At 42.7% G+C, this 19,293-nt stretch overlaps 1 protein-coding gene across 1 annotated transcript; it reads left to right on the plus strand.

The window, feature by feature from the left end:
• Positions 1-237: 237 nt before the first annotated feature.
• LOC149298286 (BCL-6 corepressor-like protein 1) lies at positions 238-12,595 on the plus strand. Its single transcript, XM_089487781.1, has 13 exons — positions 238-323; positions 509-596; positions 1,228-3,876; positions 5,383-5,533; positions 7,494-7,574; positions 7,874-8,263; positions 8,664-8,887; positions 9,225-9,452; positions 9,756-9,922; positions 10,793-10,938; positions 11,481-11,558; positions 11,701-11,857; positions 12,325-12,595. Exons 1-13 carry the CDS (start codon positions 238-240, stop codon positions 12,593-12,595), a joined length of 4,716 nt encoding a protein of 1,571 aa, XP_089343907.1.
• Positions 12,596-19,293: the final 6,698 nt, after the last annotated feature.

A 19,293-nucleotide genomic window follows, 5' to 3' on the forward strand; every position in this document is an offset into this window, starting at 1 on the left:
GCCCCTGACCTAACTCCTTGCCCTGGTACACATTTTGGCAAAGGCTAATTACATTTAAGGTTCTATAAAACTGGTGGGCTTCCACTAGTCTCTGGATGTTATTGGTGGGACTATAATCATTAATACAGTTGTACTGTTATTTCATCCCCTTCCAGGAGGAAACTTTAACGTACGGCATAAATAAAGCCTGGGGAGCTGCGGACGTCTACAGCAGCTCCAGGGGCGCAAGCGCCTGCCATGATATCGGCTGCCCCACTTTACAGTGGTGTGCACAACTGGACCAGTGCAGATCACGTGCGCATGTGTGGCATCAACGAGGACAGGTGAAACCAGCTTCCTCTACTACTAAACTCTTATTACCCTAGGCTGATTCATATGCACTACACCCTTAATTGTAGGCTTTTGGCCCATGCTAAGAAATTAGCTGTTCTGTACAGGGCCATGGAAAGTTGATGTTCCCTCATGAACTTAATCACTGACCTGATTTGATTTTTTTTTTTTTTAATAGAACACCACTGTCTGATGAGGAGTCCAAAGCCAGCAGCTCCCAGCACCTGGGGTCTGAAGATCGTTGTGTAAGCAGTGTTCTTTCCAAGGTGGGCAAGGTGTGGAACACACTATAATTTCTTGTAGAACTGTGGCTTCAGTTCCTTTAGAGTCCTTAACATACATGCCAAGCAACAATAGATTCTATGACACTCCGTACGATAGGTCAACAAGGAAGAGCTTTCCGTGACTCGGACGCAATAGACATAATGGAAAAAAAATCCTTTATGGTAGCACAATTTTATACACAGGATGGCTTCCTCTCTTATACCTTAAAGTAAAACTCACATCTTGGGTAAAACCATAACTAAATCGAGCTTTACATTTCTCAGTAATATTACCAACAGTTAATATTAGCCGTATTTAAAGTTCCATTTTTTTAAATATTCAGATTCATTGAATCTGAGACTCCCGAAATGCATAACCAATACAAATTCTTCTTAATTTCCTATGATCCTTAAACGAAGCTTGCATTGGAATCCATCTGGAGCGTACTCATGTGAGCAGATTCTACATGAGCCCATATAACTAGAAAGCTAGTAGCACAAATATCTTGGTGTGAGGTCTTTAGGGTATGAAACACCATTGAAGAAGTTAGAGGACATGTCACCTTCTTACACGGTTTTGTGAGCTTTATTAAACAGGAGTGAATGCTCAGTTATTTTTGTTTTCTGTTCAAAGGTGGATTTCATACCAGCAACTAACCAAAGTGATGCCCTGATGCTGCGGGAAAATGGCGGAGCAGAGGTGGAAGCCGTACAGAAGCTAGAGGAAAAGCCACCAGATCCCACCATATTTATTTCTGATTCAGTTGATACCCCTGCGGTGACTCCTGAAAACTGTATTGGTATTTCAGTACCGGAAAAAAAGCAACTAGCCAACATGTTGGATATCTCCGTTCAAGGGGCTTCAAATGCAGATAGTAAAATAATGGAATCTGCAAGGACTCCTGCTCCAGAAAAAGCAGCTGAGGCTGACCCTACTTTTCAACCAGCCGATGGGGATCACTCAGTGAAGCAAAGGACTGTTCTGACTGCTGATCTACAAATAGCAGGTCAGCCAGTGGAGGCGTCGCGTACCGTTGTGACCTCCAGTTTTGGCACTCTGACTCCTTTTACAATGAGCGGAATATGCTTCTCCGCCACTCAGGTCCCCAGTGTTCAAAAACTTCCTCTGTCTTTTCCACCTGGAGCGGTCTTGACACCGACACAGCCTCTGGTTTACATCCCACCCCCTAACTGTGGGCAGTCCCTCAGCGTAACTACATTACCAACTACATTTGGGGTGACATCCACACTGACTCTCCCTATGTTGCAATCCTGTTTGCAGGATAGATGTCTGCCTAGCATCATAACACCCACAGAACTACATTCACAAGCGTTTGCATCTTCTGTAGCAAGACCCATTGCAGTAGATTCCAAATCTACAGAGTTGACAAAACCAACCAGCACAACTTCTTCCACTCCTCCCACCAACAATAGCATCACAACAGCTGTAGATGTTACAGCGATTTCCTCCAATGCTTCATCCTCGGTTCTTTCTTCACATCCAACTCTCCCGCTAGTCATTAACCCTGTTACCCTTGCTTCCTATACCAGGACATCCTCTAACCTAGAATCACAAAGCGATGCTGCATCTTCATCAATTTCTCCACTAAAGTCACCTCCACAACTTGAGAGGGAGATAGTCTCCCCGCAGGACTCTTGTGATATGCCTCTTGATCTATCCTCTAAATCCCACCGTCAAAAACACACCCCACCAAACCAGCGCAAAACTCCACCTATGCCAGTGTTAACCCCGGTCCACACCAGTGGGAAAGCCTCTTTGTCTACTGTACTGTCCAGGTCTGATTGTAGTTCTCAACGTTCTATCCAAAACAGTTTCACCAGCAGCAGTGTTACCCAGAACATTCGAGCAGTACCCCCGTTAGTAATGTTTCCAGAGTTCCTGCGTAATGGAGATCCAGGGTCAGCTCAGTTACTGGGTGCACCAGGATCTTGGATCAAAAATTCAGCTGCTTTCATTAGCACTATCCCTGGCACTTATGTTGGAGTGGCCAACCCAGTGCCTGCTTCTATGTTGCTAAACAAAGACTCAAATATGAGCCTTAGCAAAGACTCCCGACATCTGGCAAAACAGGAGCCAATCTCAATCATTGACCAGGGAGATCCAAAGAACTCAGGATCGTGTAGCAAGAAAGGAACCCAGACTAGTGTGGATGTGCAGCAGCCTACAGCTAACAGGTACCTTCAGGGTCATGTTACTTCAGTGACCTCTTTATGTCCTCCAAAGGACTGGTCTTTACATGGTCATGGGAGTGTACACCCAAAGTGTCCCTTAAATGGGAAGCCCAGCAATGCTCAGGTTCTGCCGGTCAGTTGGTCTCCATACCAACAGGCCTCCCTGCTTTCCATTGGTATATCAGCCACAGGAACACTTCATTCCAACCAGGCTCCTCCTCACAGACTTCCTATTGGAGAATACACTTTGTTCCCAAACATACTTCCAGCTGAGCCCACTGCTACGCCTCAAAAGACTGTTGGTGAAACTCCAGATGCTCAGCAGAAAAATACTGTAGCATCAGTTCCTGAGCACGATTTGGTAGCTAAGGGAAGGACATGTGAGAATGTATCCAAGTCACGTAAATCTAATGCAAATAAAGCATTGCTTGCACCCAAACCTGCTGCAGGAAACTCTGTCTTATATATTCAACCTGTCCTAGCCGAGCCAGCAGAAAGTGGAACAGGCAGCATAAAAGGGGCGAATGCAACTCTAAAGTCCCCAGACAAAGCTAACTGCAAGGAAGAAAAAATACACCCCAAGTTTCCTTGCCCCCGGAAGTCATTTGGTGACTCCAAACCTAAAAACAAAGTGTTGGCCACATATATGACAAATGAACAGCCTTTAGTCAGTCAACAAAAAGATGGCCTTTCTTTGTTGGATCAGAAATGTAGTAAGAATGGTTCAAGGCTAGATGTGCCACAAGATACTTCTGCATGTAGTAAAAAGAGCCGCAAGAAAGGACAGAATTTAGACTCTCAACACTGTGTGCAAGAGGTAGACTTGAGTAAGGTAAAAATTGAAAGGGTTGATGATGATGAGAACTTTGGATGTATTTCTTCTTATGAAAATCCACCATGGTCACCTGTAGACTTACCCGCTATTTCCAAAGTCAAGACTAGAATTAAGAAAGAGCCAGGTCTAAGATGCCGTTCCAAGCGACTGGAAGAGGTTTCAACAATCACACCGTTGCCTCAGAGGTCTAAATCTAGAACGAAGCAAAGGGATGAAGACGTTACTAAGGCGTCCCAAGAACCTAACAGAAGAAAGGTGAGTGAGAAAGAATTTTGTGTACCTACATTCAGTACTACATGACATGTAAAATATCAAAACTTTGCAATTGGTATTCACTTGTAAATAGTCAACTAGCACTTTTCGTAACTAACGTTGGGGTGACTTGAACGGGCCTTCAAATTTAAATGGCACATCTTGGCCAATACGCAATAGAACTAGTCATATCAAACAATGTCAGTCTTAGAAGGACCTTATCATCACTTGTTTTTTTTTGTGTTTACATGGAATAAACAGTACGTGTGCCATTTAAATACTCCAGGACATGCTATCTGCAAAAGATCCAGTATCATAAGCGGCAATGCCCGACCCATATAATTCAATGTATGTGTATTGTGCACACACAATGGAGCCTTTCTTCTTGAAGTCATTTTTACCTAGTTTTAGGGTCCAACTAGTGTGTCCAACATATTTCACATTAACAAAACCATGTTTAATAGACCGATAATTTAGGCATACGAATGAGATGTTGGTAAGATAACTAAGCCAAAGGTAAATATTAAAATGCGGTATGCATTGCTTGTTGGATTGATGGATCCAAGAACACAACCTCTTTAGAATTCTACTTTAATCTCATAAAAATGTGGACAACCAAATACTAACCAATGTTTTTAATAGCCTAAACTAATATTTTTTCAGTGTGCTTCACACACGGGTTCTCTTATAAAATATAACTGAAGATATATGAGTAAGAAAGAAAAAGATTTGGCAGTAGAGGATTTTTCTTCTCGAAACAATAGTTTACTGTTAGTCCAGAATTTCTTATTTAATCAGATACATGAATTCCCCCATATCTTCCTTGACATGTGCAAAGTAATCGATTCCAGGAGTATGAAGTCAAGGGGGTTTATTAACTAAACAGTGAGCTTGGTGTGTTTAGTTAAAAAATTCTATCTTGTCAGTGTGCATTATAAAGAGTCAGTTTCTCCTTTCTCCAGTTTAGTGTTATTGTGACACCAATCCCACCCATAGATTAAACATCAAGGATGCTATGTGTGCCACAGGAAGGCCAACTACGTTTCCAGGCCTGTGTTTTAATGGGGGAATGCTCCACACTAAGGCTCAGAGTGGCATGTGTGCCATTTGGCTGAGAATACTGTGTGTTTGACTAGTATGTGTTTCAGCGTACGTCAGTGTGTTTAAGTTTGCGTCAGTTTGGCTGAGAAGTGGTCAACAGAATGCCAGCTGTTCTATCGCAAAGGTCTCCTAGATTAGAGGTTTCTGTCCCTTTAAACGGATGTTCTCAGGCCAGAGTCCCATTGACATTTTGTCTGTCGCCATTGGCATTTTAAAAGAACACTGGCCATACACTTTATACCGGATTTTGACCATAAACACCAACAAAGTTTAGAAATGTTTTAGGGGCAGTGTAGATAATAAAGCAAAAAGACAGGAGCTCCCTAACTTCAAGCTATTGGATTTGATGGGATCGTAATGGATTCCCAAACGTCTGTTTGTAATGTAGTGTCTTTCTGGTCCTTTCAGTGGAGAAGACAAGCAAAAATAACAGAAGCCGTACCTGAGAAGAAAGTAGGCAAGATCACGGCAACTGAAAAGGAGAGCAATCGCATACGGCCAAAGCGAAAGAGGAGAAAATCTATAAAGCACGAACCCTTCGACCCGGAATTTGACAGAGGTGATTGTCACAAGTAACGTGTTGTCCTAGGCTACAAAACAAGTGGCCTTGATGCAATAAGATGAGAGAAGTCTCTTTAATCCATGCGTTATTCTCCAAAGCCTGGAGATGGGTCAATGCATAGAGTTTGTGGTGCCTCACCGCAGTCTCCGTCACTCAAGACTTCTCTCGTCTTAGTGCCTGCAGCCTCTTTAATTGGTTTGTTTACTGTTGCGAAGGACCTGTAATCACAGATTAACTAAGAGCAATTTTCTGTGTTCAGAATAGTCTTTGTGATTATTATTTTGTTAGGGGATCTCCTGTATTTTATATTCAACTTTTCACAGTGTACCCCTTCGTACTTTGAAACATTGCAGTCTGCTTTCGCTTTGTATCTTGTATTTATTGTCTGCTTTGAAGAATCCAGCCTGCACCTCCCTGACATTTTAAAAGTCCATCTAGGATAATCTGCTATTGATGATGAGTCTCTTCCCTGTAGATCCACAGACCTGTTATTCACATCACGCAATTAAACAGCAGACTAAACATTATTCACCCTGATTAATGGTTCTCGAATGGACTGAAGTGAAGATGGGCTTATAAAAGTATCACAGCAGATTCTATATACCATTTGTCTGAGATATTCAAACCTTGCACTCCTACTTTGGACTTTGGGTTTATCAAGAAGAGGGACATTTTATTATATAATTAAAAGCTCGAGAATTTGTATGAGTAGTAATTAGAATTGCCTTATAATTTATTATTATTAATTACATTTAAATAATGTTTAAACAAATGAATTATAAAGTCACTTGCTTGACACACTGGAATCAACCAGTTCCTAATTTCTCTATAAAAAAAAAAAATACAAAAAAAAAAATTGGGCTAATATTTCGGAATTCTGGAATTTGGTGAAAGCCAGACCCCCCCCCAGTTGATGTAGATTACGCTAGCGCTCGGTAATCCATCTGCTACCGCCTGATGGTCACAAAGTAATGAAAGCAGATCGTATGTGAACGACTAATTGTTAGCGAGAAATTCTGTTTGACTCGAGTGTTTTGCGACTGGAGGATGTTACATAACGAGCTGGAGTCACTGGCAGGCCGTTAACAGTCCTTCCTGTGTCCTCAGTCACACTTCCTGTTGCAGCCTGCAGAAGGTTTCCCCCGTCTTATCCACCGGTCCTGTTCCAGCAAATTAAATCTGTTTATGAATTACACCTACAGTGCGGCTCTTTCCGCTACTCGATGGTTTTGTTTGCTGGGACATTTAATGTCTTTAAAGGAAGAGAGTTTTGCCATTGCATGTGCTACAAACACAAAATGTCGGGATTGGGACTGGACGTTTCTACAAATACAGGATGATGATTTGCTTGCTTGTTATTTGGCCCCATCATTTCAACTTGTGTTTTTGTGCTTAATATGATATTCCTCGTACTGCATCACAATGTACACCTAAACATCGAAAGCCTCTTGAGAGGCGAGAGCTGTATATCTGCCTCCCCTTCCCACAGTGAGAAGTGCCAGGATAAGCAGCATTAAATATTGTAATATATATCCTGATTACGAACCTCTGCTCGACGTAATTATAAGGCATCTGTTGCGCTAATTGGTCAGAAAAAGGAAACCTTAATATGCAGCATTGTGCAGTTTTTCCCCTTCCTTATGGGTGTGGGTTTCAGTGGCTGCCGTAGACAGTAAGGTAACGGGATGTTCTGTCTGCAATTGTGTCATTCTATATTCTTTTTAAATCAAATTCTTTGTGTATAAGTAAAAAAAAAAAAAAAAATCTGAGCCCCAACATTCCTTCCTACCTTGAGAAGCAAATGTTCCATGAGGTACACTGAGAAACCCGGGTAGAACCGATGCATAGCTACCAACTTGCACCCGAGACATTGTACCCCGTGCCCTCATCCACACATGTAAAATCTTGTACAAGGTAAATTTAGAAACTAACTCGATGACTGTGCTCTCTCTGCTAGATATACCAGAGAAGAAACCCAAGAACAGTTTCAGAGATTTCATCCCGGTTGTCTTAAAAAGCAGAACCCGCAGCCAGAAAGGTAAAGGGAACAGCAGGGTCCATGAAAATTTATAGGATGCTTGTTGGTGTGCACATTGGCTTTATTGATGTGACTCCCCGTTCACCAGTTCTTCCATAGATGTGCAGGATAGAATACTAAGCACATTGACTAAGTCCATCTAAAGGAGGTAGCATGGAACCACTTGTAAATTCATCAGAGCAATGCGCCCCTCAGGCTTTGTTTAGGGCTGTAGACATTACTCCATGGACTTGGATTAAAAAGGTTAGAGGAAGGCCAGACATGCCAAGAGTCACTTACTTTGCTTATTCTTTACCCAGGAAATGCTGGTTCTTCGGACAACATGGCTGCCTGCCCAGGGGTCTTTTCAGAAGAAGAGGAGGATATGGAAGTGCCTTGTAAGAGACGGAAACCAAGGAATATTTATAAAGACTGCCCATACCGCAAATATACCTTGCCCAAAGAAGAACCACAGTCGATGCCCGTCACTCCTGTCTTACGAGGCTCGTGGGAATTGTCCAACAGAGTGAAGGACACAGGGAAGCCATGGGCCCCATTAGCAGTGGAGGATGAGAAAAATGAAGATGGTTCTTTGCTAAGGAGGAAAAGGAGGCGACAGAAAAATAGAAAATACCAGAACGGCGAGTACCTGACGGAGAAAGAAGAGGAAGAGGTATCTCAATGTTACCGAAGAAGAAAAGCCAGATCAGGTGAGCCATTAAATGTGGTCCATTGGCCTCTTGGAACAGATTTTGATTAAACCAATGTTTTCATTTGTGTGAGTGTTAACAAATGTATAGTGGATGTTGTAACAGGATAAACCATCATGGCCATGAAGTAATAGCTGAATGTTGGTGACTTGTGAGAAGTAGCTGGACCACGGATATTTAGAATAGTGTGATGTATTTGCTGAGGAGAGTAACTGTATTAAAACAAGGTTGCTAAGCTTGCTTCTTGGTGTGGGTGAATAAACTGGAGGGAAGAGTTGGATTAGTTTGTCAGAAAGCAGTATTATTGATGTACACATACTGAGAGTTAGGAGGACGGTTTGGTAATTTTGCGCACCATCATTAAATCATCATTAAATTTTGGCCTCTCTTCTAATTCCAGATTTTCGGAAACGGAAATCCTCTCTGTTAGATCGAGATATCGATGCCCCTAAAAACAAGCTCCCTCCATCTTCCCGGGAATCCCAGAAACAAGGTGAATCCAGGAACGGCCTTAACAAAAGCAACCCAGATGAGTCGCCTACGTCGCTTACCCAAGATAAACCCTCGGGGAAACGCAAATGCAAAACAAAGCATATCGGAGGAAGCACAGAGGAAGACACAAAGGTAGAAAACTGGATATGGGGCAAAATGTTTTAAGTAATTGTATTGCCAAACTGTCCTGTAACATAATGTGAATTGTCGCTGTTCTCTCATTGTTGGCCTTTACTTCTGCTGGGAGGCTGTTCTACTTATCTACCACCCTCTCAGTAAAGTAAAATGTCCTTAAATTACATCTAATGCTAAGGAATCACTTAGTGATTCAGTTTAGTTGACACACCTATCCGCGAGCATTCATATGCTGTGACTATATGAATTATACATGTGTCATCTAATTGCCGGCTTGGTATTTTTATGTACGTTCCAGCGTTTCTAATGTAAGATACCCTTTTTCTTCTCAAAGGGCAAGGTCCGACGGACAAGTCAGTCCCCCAAGAGCAGTCCGGTCAAATCCCCGTCTTCCAGGAAGTGTGCTGATCCAGTCACCCCGCAGCGATCTCGGCGTACAAGCACTCTTGGTTCCTCTGACACTCCGTCTGCTCAGCACATCCCTCCTGAGGCCAGGAGACTAATTGTGAACAAAAATGCCGGAGAGACTCTGCTGCAGCGAGCCGCTCGGCTAGGATACAAAGTGAGTACAAAGAATCTTAAGCACTCTTAGCCACAGATGACCAGTACATGCGTGTTTTTATTACATGTTTATAGCGCAACACCATTTTAACAAGAGACTTGGCACGTGTTAGGGCTGATATTCAAGTTTTTAGACTATAGCAGTGGAACTCCTCCCAGCAGACCTCCTTAATGACATTTATAGGTGTATATTGTACAGCCCAACACCTTGGGTCAGTGATCAGTGGTCTAGATCAGAATTGAGTTCAGAATAAAGTTAATTCTTCGGAATAGTTTTAGTAAGTACATTTTGGTGATTCCCCAGGATGTGGTCCTCTACTGTCTTCAGCGAGACTCGGGAGACATCAACCACCGGGACAACGCTGGTTACACCGCACTACATGAAGCCTGTGCACGTGGCTGGACGGAGATACTACAGATCCTTCTGGATAACGGAGCCAACGTGAACTGCAGCGCCCAGGATGGCACAAGGTAATTTCATCCTGTCATGAACGTAACTCTTGAGATTAGCTGATGGTTAACCAACTGAGCGGCATTTCTCATGCTTTTGGATCTGCCCCTTTAACAAGCCAAGGTTTTGTCAAGTATGTGAAAGCCACCCTCAATGTACCAAAGAGTGGAACCATCACTGAAGTATACCGTTTGGGTACTAGGCTTTTGACTAATCTTGGTAGGACCTTCCTTGCAAATTCAGCAGTGACAAGAGAATCCTACAGTCTTGTATTTTGTAGGATTCTTTAGGGACGTTTCCAAGGGTTTGTTTTAGTCTTTCATTTGTACATCCTCTGTTCATTGATTCCATATCCTTAAACTCTGGGAGATGTTATAGTAATACATTCCATCACAGAAATTAGCAAGCATTCTATTTTTTGGAGCTGCATATCTATTCTCAAATGAGTAGGAGTTAGACCTAAAGCTCACAGAAACACACTATTGTGACCAGGGGCCTCCCAGGAAATTTTCCAAAATGGCCGCCTGCCCAGTCAGCCTTCTTGTTTCCATAGCGATGATGCACACAGGCTGTGACATCGCAAATAGGATCTGCTAATTTATCGGCGTCTGGAGGACAGGGATATTTGGGGGGATCAAGAGGGAGGATGGTATTGCTTTTCCAAAATAGCCTGGATTTTCGTGAATGCCTGATAAAACGTAGCCAGAAGAGAAGGGCCGGTGAAGGAATTCTGTTTACGTATAATCAACACATTTTTGATTACTCGTTTATTACCCGAGGCTTGTACTTTTTTTGTCCCACAAAGCTAAATATTATTTCTATATTATGCTTCCTTAACAAGAGCGTCTTCGGCAGGGGCTGTTTATAACGCAGATAAATTTCTCTTGCAGACCCATCCATGATGCAGTGGTGAATGATAACTTGGAGACCGTATGGCTTCTGCTGTCCTATGGCGCTGATCCAACGCTAGCCACCTACTCTGGACAAACGCCCATGAAGCTGGCCAGCAGTGAGGTCATGAGGACATATCTGAGTGGTAAGCTGAGACCTTTGTAACTCTACCACTCACAGAAAAGCACGTTGTAGCGAGAAACATGCACAGAATATTCCAAACGTGGTCCGCGTGTTCCGAGCCACAAAGTTAAATCGACTAAATGGTTTTGTTTAAGCTCACCGGCTTGTGACTTTAATGGAACAGCCCTTGTAGCCTGGTTGGACAGCTGATGCGGGATTGAATACTGTAGTTGCAGTTTGATTAAATTAATTAATTTGAGGATCGGTTCAGAAAGGCCTAGGTTATAGTTACCAATCTGCTGTTTTTATCAACTTCCAGCCCTGTTATTTATTCTAGATGCGTAATAAAGAACCAGCTCACCACTTAAAAAATATGTGATCCTACATCTTACTTTGAATATGGTGACCCACCCAAAGTTACACTTACAACTACAGCCTATTAAAACTGACTGTTTTGTTGTGTGAGATATAACCGTATATACAAAACTAATTAAAAGAGTATTTTTGGTTTTGATGATGACTGAGTTGCTCCTTGCTTATGTCCACATTTTGCTCCTTTTGCAGATTACCTCTCTGATCTCCGGGGTCGTTCTGATGGAGATCCACGTGCAGCTTGGGACTTCTACAGTAGTAGCATTTTGGGTAAGTAACCTATTGGAAAAATCTGCCTTATTTTGTACATCGATGGTAGGTATCACTTGTATACCTCGAATTGTTGGTATCTTGGTTTGTTGGTGTCGTCAGAGCTTCTAGCGGTTCTATAACCCATTTTTTTCTCTTCTAGGTGGCAAAGATGAAATTGGCCATGATGTCCTCCTGGACTCTTCAGAGAAAAATGAAGAGGAGGAGGGAGACAAAGATCTGGAGGACAACTTCATGTTTGAGTTCTCTGATAAGCCACTCATTTCCTGCTATAACTTGCACGTCTCTCTCACTAGCGGGTAAGTAGCAGCTTCCTGCGGAGGCAAAACAATGTAATAATTCATTAGGGATGGAAAAAATCTAATGTGGAGGGAACGCCACCGCAACCGTGCCGCAAAACGGGATTATGCTGCCCTCTTCTGTCATTCTTTAGAACTGAATATATTTATCCTTGTTTCTTTAACTTGGTTTGAGGACGTATATAAGATTGTTATTAAAGACTAAAATGATTTTACTTTAACTCCTTCTCGACAAAGCCCGTACATGTACTGGCTCACAATGTCATAAATGGGTTTATCAACACCCTGTTGTCCTTAATGGGTGAAATCAATATGTGTGATTTATTTTCCCCTAATTTTGTAACTATACTTTTGTGCTGTGTATTTAATTTACTAAAAAATGCAAACATGATAAAATGACATTGTTTATACATTTAAATAATTTACATATATATTTATGTATAATTTTATATTTGTATGTTTAACAGGCCCGGTAATTGGTTCCTTTTCTCTGAAGTCTTGAAGAAGCTCAAACTTTCCTCCAGAATATTTCAGGCTCGCTATCCAAAATTTGAAATCGCTAGCATGCAGAAGAAAGAGTTCACCAGGCAGGTGTGCACGAGTCAAATTCTGACCGCCTCCGAAGGCATGGACCTATGGCCGCAGGACGTCGGGGAAATGGTCGAGCTGGTGCGATATGAGCCGGAGCTGCTTCAACTGTTGGGATCCTCGGTGGAATTTCAGTGTGTCAACAGCTGACAAGCGACAACAACGTGTGAAGGACCCTTAAGCTGCATCTGAGGCAATAAAACCAGACAAAGAGGTGGCAGCCTTAACAATGCCAGCATTTCTGAATGGATGTCTTAGTTCGATCTTTTGTTTTTTCCTCCCATCTGCCATTGGTACATGTCAGCTGTTGATTTCTCTGGGGTTGGACAACGTTGGTGGACCTGAGTTTTTATTTTTTTTTTTATGTTTATCTATTGGAGCAATGATGTTCCTTTACCTGGCTGCTGAAGACAAAGTATTTAAATAGAAATTGTAACTTTAGGCATGTGGCGGAGAAAATCACAGTACATCATCTTCCTAAACCCATTTACCATATACAACTTCTCCCTATTTACTCATATAATTTGTGTTGAGTGTGTGTCTTTGTGACTCCCTTCGTTCAGTCATCACATGTTGTAAATGTATGTGTCTTGTCTGTACATTATGTGCAAATGAAATACCAGTTCTCCCCGAAGACATTCTGGATCAACTCGACCCACTCAACATTCAGAGCAGGATAGACAATCATGGATCTTTGTCTGAAGAAACTTGACAATTATAAGCTAACCACAACCAAGGAGGTCACAAAGGTTTACAAGCTCTTTCTTGTCCATCTCGCAGACAGAAACTATTGGAGGAATTTGGGAATGGAGGGACGATAACTGCAGCTCAGTTACGATTGTGCTGGCAGCAAAAACAAGACACCAGCCGCGTGGCTTCAAGTTTCGCAGTCTTTGACTTCTAAAAAGTGACTCTTCTGATGAAAACCCCGCGCATTTCGGTGTGCGCTTCTACTGAATGATGATATGGCGAGGCTGTTTGCTTGGACTTCCAAGGACACAATGATAGCCTGAGCTAGTAAGAAAAAAAAAAAAAAACAGGTTGCAGACTATTAAAATACATGCGCAGCGTTGATCGCACAAAAAATGAAATGTTCAGGCATTGCTGCCGCCACTAGATATGCTTCAGCTCTGCTTGTTAAGGTGGACACTGCAAATCATTAAGCAGCATGGCCAGAGTGGGGAGAAGGAATACGTGTGAATGAGCTCAGGGTTCTTCTTCCCACCTAATCCAATGCTTCTTACTTTTTATAGTAAAGTGCTAAATTTTAAAGCAATTTTGAGTGAAAGGAGAGTGTGAAACTGTCCAATTCCACTAAGGAAATGAAATAGATAAAAAAAAAAAAAAAAAAAAAACAACCCGCAAATGCCCTCTCTGCAGGGCAAAGCCGTGCATTGTTCCAGATGAAATACACGGCACTTTATCTTCTTTTGAACTGAATTTTCTTCTTTTCTTTTTATTGTAAATGGTACAGTTTTATTGTACGGGTGCTAAAAATACAACAAAAAATATTCATTTGAAGGCTTGGACAATCCATTCTTTCAGAGCAGTAAATAAATAAAAAATGTGGGAATTGGGGGTTATCCTGTGTTGAGCTAAACTTACAGCTTGTCTGTGTTTGTGGTCAAAGTTCAACTTTAATTAAAAAGGGAGAGGGTTGGTGGAATCTAGGCCTTGAGCCATATACATGGCATTACATGGGTTAAAGGAGTGTTGAAATATGCAACATACAGGAGCAACTCAAAAGGAGATGCCTCCATCATCACTATTATGGTGGTGTCTCTAGCTACAGGAGAACCTTTAGCTTAACTCAAGAGGAAGAAATCATTGAACTATCCATGTTTAATACACACAATGCATCCTTTTAGCAGGCTGATTGGGTTACATATAGAGGAATTCTGCAACCTAATATGTGTGGAGCGATAACAGTGTCCATGAGGATTTCCTCAAACAGAACCCCAAATCCATCTTGTCTAGAAAGCAAAGATGGCGTCTAGCAAGATGGAGGTAAAATAAAGAACCATGGTACACATCTGTACCTGCAACCTAGTTACATGATTCTATTTAAAAACCAATGCCCTCAGATAGACACCGAAATTGATGGCAAGTAAGAACCATTAAGCCCCATCTGGTCTGCCCGTTTTCCTGCTATAAAGACTCAAACCTTACTCGGTCATTGTTTTAGATTCAGGACAGCTGTGTGTCTACCCCATACACTTCCTCGCTGTAGTAGCCTCTGCCACATCTCCTCTACTATCGCCCAAAGCTCATTTGGCACTCGCTCTGCGTATCCGAGGTTATCTGTCGCTAGTTTTGAAAAAAAATGGCGTGGCTCGTGACTTTTAATGGATTCTGGCACTGAAATACTATGCCAGCAGAACATGCAGTTTGTCGATATACTGTGCCAGGAGGCTTCCAAGCAAATGTATAGATCAGTAGAAAAAAAATGTTTAACTATATTGACCTGTGTCCTATGTTTGTGGCTTTACTAGTTGGCAGACAATGAAGAAATAACTGCTTGCCCACAGGCAGCCCACCACTTCAAAAAGCTGGCCTAGGGCTACACACGGCTCAGGGATCCCCTAGATTGCACCTCATCACAAATGGCATCTGATCATATTACAAACGGGCAGCAGCGGACATTTTCTTCCCCTTGAGCTATACAATTGCTGTCGGTACAGCAGATACCGGTTTACTCCCCGCCCCCCCCGTTGTATATTTATATTAGGGGGTGTATGCTGTCTTCGGCCTTTTCTCGCTGGTGTGTTGTGACCCCTTGAGGGCACCTCCAGCATTATATCGACGTCTCTCACAGAAAGGGCTGGGAGAAGAGACTTTCTGAGGAAAAACCACATCCGTTTTGGCCAATTAACCCTTTAAGTGTTAGACCATGTACAACACGTTTACAAAAATGCCAGTTTTTTTGTTTTTTTTTTAAGTTACCAAATCTGCATTTTATATTGTAGCGACTGAGAAAAGGCAGTTTTGGGGTTACTTATGTATATTTTGGTCTTTTATCAAACTTTAGGATTTTTGTTGCCTTCCGGTTGGCTGTTTTTGTCCTTGTGCACAATTTCCCGTTTCTAGCTTTATTTTGCTTGCACGCCTGCTTCTCGCTGGTATTTCTAATTAAGCGCTGCAGAATGTAGAGAATTTCCTTGCTGTTCCCTGATCGTTTCTACTCCCCTACCCCAAATTCCACTTCCTGAAAGGTTCAGTTAAAGTTCAGTTTTGCCACACATATTTTTTTTTAGTGTCGCTCTAAAAAAAGCTTTCTTGTTCCCATATAATCTGTTTTTTTTTGCTGTATTGTTACCTAAATATTTTTTTTTCTCATCTGTTTAGGAGGAATTTGTGTGACTGAGGAGACTACAGGAAGTGACATCACTAAAGGCTTTCTTTTTTTTTTTTAAAGACAGCCTCCTGGAAAAAAAAAGCATTTAAAAAAAAAAAAGTTACTTACCTTAGAGAGAAGCTGCAGCGCATTAGCTCTGTGGTCCGTCATTTCAATTCACTGACGAGAAATGGGGCAAATTCAGAGGGTGTAATTCTGCAGAATTCATTTAAAAGGATCACTCGCCTATCGAAGGGCATATGATGGCTGGAGTCTCCCTATAATATATTCATAAGCTTTGGCCATGGGGAATTCCTGCACAAGGCCGCAGAGTAATTTAATGTTTAAGTCTTACTTCATCATTCACCATATTGGTCTTTTTCCAATTGGATTTCCCGATATTGATAGGTGTATTGATGCCAGATGCTTATGGTAACATTAAACTGGATGCATAGGATAGGTATTAAAAATGTAGCTAAAGGCCCCTGTTTCGATTGCTTTTAGTACTTACTAAAGGTAACTTTAAAGGTACGCAAAGATACCTGTATGATTGTATTTATGGATCAGCCATACACAGGTGTGTACAGGGCCGGCCCGACAATGGAGCCGAGTGGGGCAACCGCTCCAGGCGGCACTTTTGAAGGGGCGGCACTTTGCGAGTGGTTTTCCCTTACCAAGCTGTCAGTACCCGCTCGGCGCCCCTCTCTCCTCTGTGGCGAGTCTTCCTGTTCGGTCTCGGTGACGGCTTGTAATGCTGAGTGCCGACGCTCAGCATTTCAAGCCGGCACCGAGACCGAACAGGGAGACTCGCCGCAGGACTGCTGAAAGGTAAGTACAAGGGGGGGGGGGGGCGAGGAAGGGACGGAGGGAGAGGAAGGGTAGATAATGGGGGGGGCGGCAGGGACGGAGGGAGAGGAAGGGTAGATAAGGGGGGGGGCAGCATTTTAAAATTCGCCCCAGGCGGCATTTTGCCTTGGGCCGGCCCTGTGTGTGTGTGTGTGTGTGTGTATATATATATATATATATATGCTGCAAGTATGCCACACTATTTAGCTATAATTGTTATTGTTAAATTGCTGATTGGTTCAGGCAGCCACCCCTTTACACCCTTATAGACATACACATAAGTGTTCAGAAACAGTACTATGATGACCATTAGGGCATATATGTACGTTTTTTTACAGCATCTAGGACTCTCCCTGGACTCTTCACTGGCTGTACGCGGTGTAATCAGTGCTTGGCACGAGCGCTGGTACATGAATGCCAATGTGATATTCCCTTCCGTTAGCTGTCAAAGCCAGGGGAGGGCTGGCAGCCCAAGGCCTGGGGGGCAAGTCTAGTCAACTGGCCCATTGCGCCGCCAAAGCGGCTGCGAGCGACATTGAAAGCGGCTGTCGTGCGGCAGTCACTCCACCGGCGCTTAATGAAATCAAAGCGGCCAGCGTGCACACACCGCACCGCCCAATGGCTGTGCCTCAGCTCTTCATCCCACCCCTTTTAAGATGTGGGACAAAGAGCTGAGGCACAGCCATTGGGTCTGACTGCCGCATGATGCAGGGGCGTACCGAGAGTATTTGGCACCTGTGGCATATACTGTATGTGGCACCCCCCCACACACTGCATAGTTTCTATGGTTAGGCAAACATTGACAGGGGTACAGCGTAACTATTATATACTGAGGCACACATTGACGTCAATGCGTGCCTATCACTGTACATTGAGCCAGACACTGACAATACTGCACTACAACCCCTATCACTATATACTAAGCCAAACATTGATGTGGTGTAGGCCTACCACGTCAGTGATTGGCTTAGTATATAGTAGGATTCACCCAAATGAAAATTCTGGACCTAAACTGAAAATTCAGCATTCACTTGGCCAAAACCAAAAAAAAACAAACCAAAAACTTTAAAATACTTTATTAAAAGTAACTCACCAAAATTAGACAAAAAAAAAATCAACAATATTAATTAATTTATATATATAAATTAACAGCAATCACAATCCTATCATGCCCAGGTTCTAGCATGTGCTGGCTGACTTAGCATGATAGGAGTGTGATTGCTGTTTGCAATATATATATATATATATATATATAATTATTCTGTCCAATAAAAGTGTTGTTAACACACCAAAGTTGGACCAAAAAAAAATTTGATAACAGCAATCACACTCCTATCATGCCTAGGCAGCCAGTATATGCTGGAATCTGGGCATGAAAGGAATGTGATTACAGCCTCCTTATGCCATGCTATCACCCAACACTTACACATCCATGCTATCTGAAACCCTCATTCACAAACATTCAGCATAACACCCATCACTCTCACACACTATCCACTCTTCCTGAATCTTGTCCTAACCTTTCTTCTGTCATTGTCACTTTTCCTCCTCCTCTTCATTCTTCCTTTCTTCTGTGTCCTGTCCTTCCGGTGAGGAAGATGGTGGGCGTGGCTTCAAATCCCGGCGCACAGCCACAGTTGCCGCGCCAGCACCCCTCATATGAGCGGCAGCTGGGGCAGGCCGCCCCCCGCCAGGTTCGCTACCGGCACGACGGGCGCATTCAATCCAGCCGCAAACTAAGCGGCTGCGTTGAATATCCGTCTGACGGCCATCCGACCGGCCCACCGGCCCGGATTCAGGGTGGCCTGGGGGGCAATTGCCCCCCGGCCCAGCCCGCCCCTGGTCAAAGCTGACAACTGGTGCTACGTCTCGGTGGGAGAGAAGAGACCCTGGTGGGATCTCTTTGCTCCCCCTGCTGGTCGATAACAGAACTATGCAGTCATACACAGTGTGATCAGTACAACGGAGATTAGTGGGAGAAGCGGGAGAAACTCCGTCCAAAAAATGAACTAAAAAAAATAAAATAATGAAGTATAAATGAAAAGTATATATGAGAGATCCGCAAAAGTGGATATATATAAATCTTCACTACCCCTAAGCCTCTTAAGCTAGTTTTGTAAAAATGTCTAGTTTGTGTGGATACATCAAATATGGAAAAGGGAAATCAGTTCAACAAAAATATGGTAAAAATGACTTTAGTGTATAAAAAAACCCGGCCTGGAAGGAGTTACAGGTGGGTGTGGAGAAAGGAGAGAAATTCAGGACAGGAAATTGATTAGATATTGCTGGCTCTGCCACAGGCTGCCGCCAATCTTGACTGCCATGAGGTGAGTTTAAAAACTATTTACAAACTAATTGATAAACAAAAAAGCACCAGCTATCAGTAGTTTCAATAAATTAACTTATGTTGCGAAGCACAGTGATGGCGAATGTTCCCTTTTAAAGTCCAGGTTCAGTAAAACCCTGATTGAGCAGTCGTGTTACAAGTGTGGTAGGTGGCCTAAAACCCGTTACTGAACTTACACTTACTCAGTGATAACAAAGGCCTCATGTACAAATCAAAAGGGTTGGGAGTGGTATTGATTAATAAAGTGGTTTGGTTTAGCAAATGATTATTGTTACAAATGATTTAAAGCTGCAAATTGCTATATTTTGTATTTTTTAAGTA

Source organism: Sceloporus occidentalis, unplaced genomic scaffold, assembly GCF_023333645.1.
Source record: "Sceloporus occidentalis isolate IW3139 unplaced genomic scaffold, rSceOcc1.0.p SCAF_34, whole genome shotgun sequence".
Taxonomy (NCBI): domain Eukaryota; kingdom Metazoa; phylum Chordata; class Lepidosauria; order Squamata; family Phrynosomatidae; genus Sceloporus; species Sceloporus occidentalis.